Source organism: Chrysochloris asiatica, unplaced genomic scaffold (genome assembly GCF_000296735.1).
Source record: "Chrysochloris asiatica unplaced genomic scaffold, ChrAsi1.0 scaffold00028, whole genome shotgun sequence".
NCBI lineage: Eukaryota > Metazoa > Chordata > Mammalia > Afrosoricida > Chrysochloridae > Chrysochloris > Chrysochloris asiatica.
This window is the reverse complement of record NW_006408546.1, coordinates 6,588,769-6,597,689: the sequence shown is the minus strand read 5'-3', so window position 1 is coordinate 6,597,689 and position 8,921 is coordinate 6,588,769. Positions and strand designations below refer to the sequence as shown.

Below are 8,921 nucleotides of genomic sequence, written 5' to 3'. Positions count from 1 at the left end.
TCCTATATAGGGTCGATATGGGTTGGAACTGACTTAACAGCACTAACAACAACAACATCCACATCTGGGAATTGATATTAGTATGGCTGACATACTAATGAAGTTAGGAATTATCAGATAAATCCAAATGGATTATGAATCTGTGCTGACTAAATCAATTCTTAGAAATTAAGGTCTATATGAGGTCTTTAAAGAGAAAAATTAAACTTGAACAAAGATGTCTCATTAACAAAGCAGTCAATCCCCTTTATTTTTAAAATTTTATGTACACATATGAATGATCTGTATAATGTACATTCAATATAGAAAGCTTTATATATTTGATAATGTATAGAACATTTCACAATTACACTAATATCTTCCATAACATCTTGACATCGTTCTTAAATTTAAGTTTTTTGTTTCTGTTTTTTTTTTTTTTACAAGCTCCTTTGCAATTTGGTAAAGCCAGTTCTCTACACGGATGTGTACTGTCCGCTCTGGGAAAGTTACTGACTGAGGAGCCCAGTGAATGGGGCAGGGACAGACCTAACAGTGCTCAGTGGTGGGAGGACAGTCACACAGACACGATGCAGGAGATGGAGACACCCTTTCCAGGGACAAGTGACTCAGCTCAGTTTCTGTAGACTGCAGCTCTACCCCACAGTTACACTAATTCAAAAAACATTATCAAAACTAGGAAGAAAAGTTTTGTCTTTTTGATTCACAGTCTTGTAAACAGATATGAAGGAACAAAATGTGCTTACATACACCAAGAAAAAAGATTCTTGCGTACCCACTTAGGGCGATCCACAGCGTACTTTCTTATAACGTTGATACAATTAGAATCACTGACTGTTTTCCCAAATAAAAATATATTTATAGAAAAAAGGAATAACACTGTCATGAAACCAGGAGAAAGGCAGTAAGAGTTTGCTTCAACGTATCAGCTGGAGGAATGTGGACTTGGCACTGGCCTGTCAGCGTTTATTGTCTTTCACGGATATTTCAAGTCTGATAGCCAAGGTCACCTGCCTCGTGGTCCACGGGAGGTGGCAGGTTAGACATGACTGATGAGGATGCCCCCGCGGTAAGGTAGCCAGCAACTCCAGGTCCTGCAAGAGAGAAAGAGAACACACACTTCAGGGAACAGTCGTGTCAACACACGGACCTTAAAAACCCGCCAGACCCTGGCCAAGCACCCCTTCACAGGGAATGGGTAATCTACGAGAATTATCTAAATGGAAAACTGTCCGTGACAAACAGCTACATAGCACCATTTTCATGTTTTACCTTTACTACACGACAAAATTAAAAATCACCTCAAAATTTATACTGGATAGTAAAAGCCATGTGGAAACCTGAAAAATATTTCCATCTCACATCTTCTGGGAAGTTTAATCTTTCCAAAAAAAAAAAAAGCCTGGGCATTGAAAGGTAATTACGTCAAATGGAAAAAATGGGAACAAACAAAGGAAAGAAACTCAATACTCTGTTATCCCATCCAAAAGTCAGACTTTTAAAGAAATTCCCAACATAAACACATAAATCAACACTAAAGGTAACCATTTTTCATTTGGTGTAAAGAAAAGCTGTTATAACAAATAGCACCAAACAAACAAGTGTTGCTATCGAGGTCTCTGGAAGAGTATGGAAGGCTCTAGATATCTGCCATAGGTCAAAACAAGAAGACTATAGAAAATGGCATTTTATATGTCTTCGTTAATTCTGACAGTCTCTCATGAAAATGCTACATATGCCAGCATGTATCAAGATGTGTCTCTAAGCATACATTGGTCTTAGTCCTCTTGTTTATTTAAACTTTTGTATAGACATTTAACTACAGCTAGAAGCATAGCACAAACTACACAAAGTACTACAGCATAATATTGTGTACAGAGCAATAATACTGTTAGCTAAAACTGTAGGAAACAAGGCATACGACTGAGGAACACTAAATGGCTAGGACTAGAAGGGCAGTGGAAGCGGCATGCATTTAGCAAAACAGTTCTCTACCTGCTTCAGAGAGCTACACAGAAGTTAGCAAGCTGCCTGGCAGAGCAGTTCTAAAGCCCACTCCTGAGGTGAAGGGGGCTGCTGCCAGTTAGAAGGGAAGGAGAGACACCTGAGGGGAAAAAAGAAATATAAGCAGCGAGGGAAGTTGTGAGGAAGTGCAAACAGTAGAGCAGTTTGATGAAGGCCAAGGCATAACGGGGCTGATGAACACAGTTCAGGTTCGTCTTGCTTGCAGTACCACTGAGCAGGACACTGCATCTGGTGTGCAATTACACGGCCAGCGACCACTCAGGCTGCATGAGCTGTGACATCCTAGCCAAAGTGCCAAGACACTGGAAATCTTGTACTAATAAAGGGGACTTTTCGTCATTAAGCCACTATGAACCTGCATCTGTAATTTGGGCTTTGCTGCCCATGAGCCCCAGGAATGCCCTTATGACTTCCTGTCTTTGGCCAAACCAGGATGCCAGGCCTTCCACAGACTGCTCAGAAAAGACCAGCAGGCCAGCGAGTCCCTCTAACAGCGAGGGTGAGGGCTGAATATCACACCGTGACATCACTTCCCACCCATGTATCAGTCTTTAGCCTTGAGTAAGATTACTGCAAAACTGAAAAGTAGCTCTCCCCGAGGATGTGACCCTTAGGAATAAAACCCTGAACACCAACCACAGATTGATACGGTTCCTCAGTACTTCTGACTATGGACTCACATCACATCAAAACGCTGTGAGACCAAACTGAAGATGGTGTGCTGAAGCACCCTGGTCACTAACTTTCAACTTGTTTAAGGAATGACTTTTTAGACACTTCTTTTGACCTAGATATGAATGGAAAGAATTACTGAGACACTGGGGGGCACTGCAAACTGAGAAAGTTTGGGCATCTATGGACCACAATCTAAATTATGAAACAAGGAACCTAGGATTCTCCAGAGGGGACCAAAGTCTAGTTCCCCCACCATTTGCCTTTTGAGGGAAGGGAAAGACAAATCCATTTCTGGATGTTTCTGTAAATCAAGTCTGAGATGCTCTCTCCCCAGTGCCACCAACCTCTCCGTGAGGCCATGGATGGTTTCTTGGGGCCAGAAGGTGCTGTCTGGTCCATGAGGATAAGGACACAGCAGTTAGTTGCCCCACAGAAAGGTGGACAAAGAGCAGAGGCGGCCAGATATGGGGGGCATGTAGAGGCACCAGGCAACACCGTGCAAGGTGTTAAGACTGCCCAAATTGTGTGATCTTGGTCAGGTATAAAGAAAAGAGCAAAAAAGTCATAAAAGCAGGTTTAAGGAGAGGCCAACTGCTCTATCTCTCCCTTGCATGACCTCAAGAAGTCAAGTTCTGCAGAAAAAGTTCTTCACCTCTAAATCCTGCCCCTAAAAGCATCATCACATTGGCTGGCATCTAACTCTTTCTGTAACATTTCTTCTTTCTTATTTCCCTGTTGTTAAGTGCCCTTGAGTCAGTTCTGACTCACAGCAACGCTGTTTAGGGTTTCCAAGAAGCAGCTGATGGGTTTGAACCACCAACCCTGTGGTTCGCAGGAGAGTGCTTGTCCTATACACCAGGACTCCAGAAACAAACTAGACAGACTTATGTTAATCTGTCAATTGCCTCTTCAAATACTGAGCATATGACTGAAGGCATGTGCTGGGTAGCCAGGGAGAAGACAAACAAGAAATGTACATTTGGTCACTTTCTCATCCTACTTTCAAGTAGTAATTAACTTTTCCTTATCAAACTACTTCCTTGTCAAACTCATCCTTAAACGTTGTTAGAAGGAGGGTTCTCATACCTGACTTGCAGACTGATTACAGGGGGGCTGGCTACAATCGGTCATCTTCTTTAGATTGAGGCTAGGGTAGGGTAAACCCTAATTTAACAACATCCCAATTCAACACAACATGTATAAAGTTCCACAGAAAGGGATTTTACCATTATTAGAAGAACGTGTCCCTATTACCAAACACACGACACAGTATCTCAACACAAAAGCAAACTTTTCGCAAGCTATTAACACACATCATTTCAAGTGGCACTGAGTTAAAAACTCTAACTCTTTAGTATAAAGTTCCAAAGATGGAAAAATCTTCTCATGCAAGTGATGTCTCACCAAAAGCACATCCTAGATTGTTATGTGCCAAAAGGTGAGCAGTTCCTACACAAGCACAGTGCAGATGGTCCCCGATTATCCTGTGTGGACCTGCCTGCAGCCTTCCGTGATGCCCTTTAGAATGGCAGCACAAATGCCAGCCCTCTTCCAAACTGGGATTGATACCATCTTCTCCGCTTACTAGCTTTATTGGAACTCTGCCCCTTGTCCTGGCCAAAAGATGTGAAGAAGCTTGTAAACTCCAACGTTTCTTCTGCCCTTGTTGTTGCTGTCGTTAAGTGTTGTCAAGCTGATTACAATTCATTGTGACCCTGGTATAGGGTTTCCGAAGGAGCAGCTGGTGGGTTTGAACTGCTGACCTTGTGTTTTGCAGCCCAGGGCTGATCCTACAGTGCCATACCAGGGGTCCTCTTCTTCCCTAGCCCCCCTCTATTTCCACAGTTCCTTCTCACACCTCATTCAGAAAAGACCTCAGGGGTCCAAGCACAGAAACCTTTTACTCCCTGTACTTTTTGTCTATAGTTACTAGGGGATCCATGGGAGTAGGGGACAAAATGATTTCCAAAGGAAGCCCCTGCCTCTGAAGACAATTCTTGTCTCTACTGCATTCTAAGCTCAGACGTTTTATTTATGAAGTCAAGCCAATGAATGTTAAAGTACAATGGAGAACAAACAGAATACCTTCCTGTAGGAAAGCTTAAACCAAAATATAGCATTGAAACAAATACCCCGTGCTACCATGGAGTCAGATTATGACTCCCAGCAACCCTACTGGACAGAGCAGAATTGTCCAATGGGGTCCCAAGGCTGAGTGACACATCTTTTTTCTGTGGAGCAGCTGGTGGGTTTGAATTGCCGACTCTGAAGTGACCAGTCCAGTGCTGATCCTACAGTGCCACACCAGGAGTCCAAAGTCATCACAGTGGGGAAAAGAGAGCAGTACTGTCACAACCAAATCTAAAATTGAAAACAGGTAAAACGTTCTCCACATTTTTTAACACTGATAATTCAGTCTTTTCAATATATAAAATTCTACTCTGGTGTGGTGTGTCGTAAGATAAACGCGGGACTGCAAGGTCAGTTTGAACCATAAGGTTGGTGGTTCAAACTCACCAGCTGCTCTTTGGAAACTCGCTATTGGGTCATTAAAGTCTGAACTAACTCGACAGCACTCAACAACAACAGATATTACTAACTGTGAGCACAATGGCTCCATACACCAAGCACTGAATTGTGAACCACCGAGTCTGTGGTCACTCTGCAGAACATGAGGCTTTCTGCTCCCATTAAGATTCAGTGCCTTGGAAACCTTGGAAACCTATCAGAACCCAGTGGAGGGCACTTAACAACAAGAACAGCATATTAGTAATCAGGATTAGTAAAGCAGTTACACTGGTATGAGAAATACTGGTAATTTTCTTTCTCTTAGTTTCCTGGTGGCAAGAGGGCACAGAGCTGACACCTTTTAGAGTCCAAAATTTCAGGCAAATGGCAAGAACCACCCCAGATGTAGCGTAGTGGTTACGAATCGGGCTGCGAACCTTAAGGTCAGTGGTTCGAAACTACCAGCCGCTCCGCGGGAGAAAGATGGGCTTTCTACTCCCGTAAGGATTTACACCCTCGGAAACCCTGTACAGGGTCGCTATGGGTCGGCTCCGACTCGAAGGCACTTAACAACAACCCCAGATTCTTTAGGGTTACTTTTTAACTGAAAATTTTTTCTTCTTCAGTTGGAGCCAATATGACAACTTATTGTTGTTTGAAGTTCCGTCCTTGTGGTTAGCAGTCCAGTGCTTATCCTATAGCATCACCAGTTTTCCCATATATTCCTGTCCCCACCCCAAAGGAAGCACAAAGCCTAGATAGCTACTAAAATCCCAGATTCCTTACTGGAAGCTTGTAAGAAAAAAGTTTTATTTATGATTGTACAGATCCAGAACTTCAATCTGTTATTATGGCAAAAATGGAATAAGACAACTATGCTTTTGATACTGGGGTGTGGCACTGTGAGTTACTACACCAGACTGCAAAGTCAGTTTGAACCACGAGGTCGGCAGTTCAAGCTCACCAGCTGCTCCTCAGAAACCCTACACAAGCCCACTATGGGTCTGACCTGACTCGACGGCACTTAACAACATCCCTCATGAATAGCTGTTTCTCTTTATACATGTGTAAGGCTACCATTTAAATACAGACATGCTTCAAGTATGACACAGGACATGATTAATGAAGTGGCTCAAAACAGAGCCAAATACAAGCTGCTTTAGTTAGCACACACCTACCACCACACTTTACATGCTGTACAAGAAGATCAAGTACCAGACGAAAAGCAAAGTGCTACAACATGCCCACAGCTGGTTTGAGAAAGGTTCACCTAAGAAAACACTCTAAGTGCTCATTTAGTCTATTCAGGGCAACAGGAAGGTGCAATGTCTCAAGGTAACCAACCAGCTGTGGCTTACCTGTGAGGTATCCTGCTGTTTGTGACTCAGAAATGAACAAATCATGTTTCTGATCTTTGAAGGCACTCCAGACTGAAGAACGAGACAGGATTTCATTTACCTACAGAAGTAAAGCAAACTCTTCAAATATCAATAAATTAAGGGCTGTGTATTGGAAGATGGAGTCAACGAGAAAAATCAAATGCCCGGGACAAAGAAGATTAGCTGAGATCCTAAAATGTAGTTCGACCCAATAGTCATCAGACTTTCTTTACCACATCCCATCAAACCAGACCTGAAGGTGACCTTAATTTTCACTCTAAAACACCATGATTTCAACCTACAGTTAACCGACTTGTATATAATTCCAGCAGGAAGATTCCTGTAAACTGTAACAGCTGGCTAACAGTGTGGTAGGGGTTAACGAATCATTCCTGATGAAAACAAGGTGTGGGGAAAAGAGCTCGCAAACTTGAGCCTAAGATCAAAATCAGTCTGTCAAATTATGAGATGTAATCCTCATGGGAAATAAAAGTACATTCTTACAGAAAAGATGAGAATGTAATGCAAGTAAAATGGGTAACTACTATCTAGTAAAATACATACAAGTTTGAATATAAACAATGTGTGTGCCTGTGTTAAACTGCACTGAAAACCTTGAGGTGTCACTGAGTTTACTGTAACTATTCAGTGTGGACTCTTTCTTTCCCCACCATACTCTTAATCTAAACTCCCTCTTGAAACCTTGTAAGCCAGTCACTTCGTGCCTTTATTGCCCCCTCATTTTAGGTAACCAATGTCTAAGTTGCCTGTCTCTATCTACCCTGTGTACAGAGGGGATACCATTGATACTTGATGTGAAGACTCCTTCCCTCTCTGTTGGTATTTAGATTAACTACCTCTCTGAGTATAGGTCAGGTTCATCAAATTGTAGAAATTTACCCTTGTTTACTTTATGAAAAAAAAATTTTTTTTTTTTTTATAATCTTCCTCTAGTTGAGATCTGATTATCAAGCCATTGAGGCTAGGTCAAAAGGGTACTGTCTACAAGTTTGGGTGTTCTTGTGCATCTCCCCTCACTTCATATCAGCTGGATGCTTCACTCTCAGCCTTTTGTGGCTATGTCCTTGTCCATGGGCTCAAGCGTCCTCAGGTCTCACCACACATCGGACCAACCAGCCCTTCCTTTTCTCTCTCTCATCTCCAGGTCAAATGGGAGTCAGTGGACTGAGGTTAAACTCAGCCCATTTCTTCATTAATTTCCTGTTTCTTTTGTTGTGTCTTATTTGTGTATTAATGTTTTTCTGTTGTATTTGCTGACTTTGGGGGTGTTCAGTAATTTAATTTTCCTCTTTGGTTTTATTCTGTAGTTCTGTAGCACTGTCTACCAATGCTCTTTTTGTAGGTTTACATTGACTTCAGATGAAGTTTTCCTTAATGTATCCCCTGTGTCTGCGTGTTTCAATTATATAAACAGTGCGGGCAAGACCATGGCTTTGTGAGTATGAGTGTGGCGATGGCAGACTAACCTGTTCTCCGTGCTGCAGGCTTCGAGTCATTGCCTTGAGAGCTTTAACAATCTGAGCCTTAGTGGCAGCTGGGCTGTCCAGATTTTCAAGGCCAATGCCTTCTAGTAATTTTAAGAGGTATGGGACCAGATCTGCTTTCAGGGCCTAGAATAACATATTAAGTATATATGAACATACAGAAAAAGGTTAACCATCCACTAACAAAATAATTTCACCACCAGGATTAAGCCATTTCTAAACTGTTTTCACACTGCTTGAATCCTACAAACAGAAAAATTTTTTTAGCATGTCATAATAACTATGTTCCTATTATTTAATAGGAGTCCTGGTGTGGCTCTAAGCACTGGACCGCAAGGTCGTTTAAACCACAAGGTTAGCAGTTCAAACCACCAGTCCTTCCAAACAGTTGTTGTGAGTTGGAACTGACTCTGCAGCACTTAGCAGTAACAGTGTTATTTAATAAGAACTTAATCCATGCCATCAATTGTTCTGAATGCTTCTTATTGTTGTTAAGTGGTGCCGAATCAGTTTCAACCCACAGTGACCCTGTATAGTGTTTTCTAGGAGTGCCTGGTGAGCTTGAACCACCAAACTTGAGATTCACAGATTCTGCAAGCCCAGTGCATTAACCCACAACTGATTATTTCATTTAATCTTCCCAATAACTCGGTAAGATTGGTATTATTAGTATCATAGATAGAAAATCCAATGTGTGGAGGGTGGATAAACTTCAGTCACAGAGCTGAACAGCAACACATTCTGTATCTGGAACCTCAGTTTTGAGCCACTCCCCTCATTAATGGCAGCAAGATGTAAAATATCTTACTAGGTTTTTAAGATTTTCTTA

At 42.0% G+C, this 8,921-nt stretch overlaps 1 protein-coding gene across 1 annotated transcript in view; it reads right to left on the bottom strand.

Annotated features, from left to right (window-relative positions):
* Positions 1–220: 220 nt before the first annotated feature.
* DNAJC13 (DnaJ (Hsp40) homolog, subfamily C, member 13) overlaps positions 221–8,921 on the bottom strand; it is a 173,921-nt gene continuing 165,220 nt past the window's right edge. The window contains exons 54-56 of the mRNA XM_006840026.1: positions 8,075–8,218; positions 6,567–6,666; positions 221–1,094 (exon numbers count right to left, since the gene is read on the bottom strand). Coding sequence (XP_006840089.1) covers positions 988–1,094; positions 6,567–6,666; positions 8,075–8,218 — 351 coding nt within the window. The 3' untranslated portion in view covers positions 221–987. The remainder of the gene's footprint in view (positions 1,095–6,566; positions 6,667–8,074; positions 8,219–8,921) is intronic.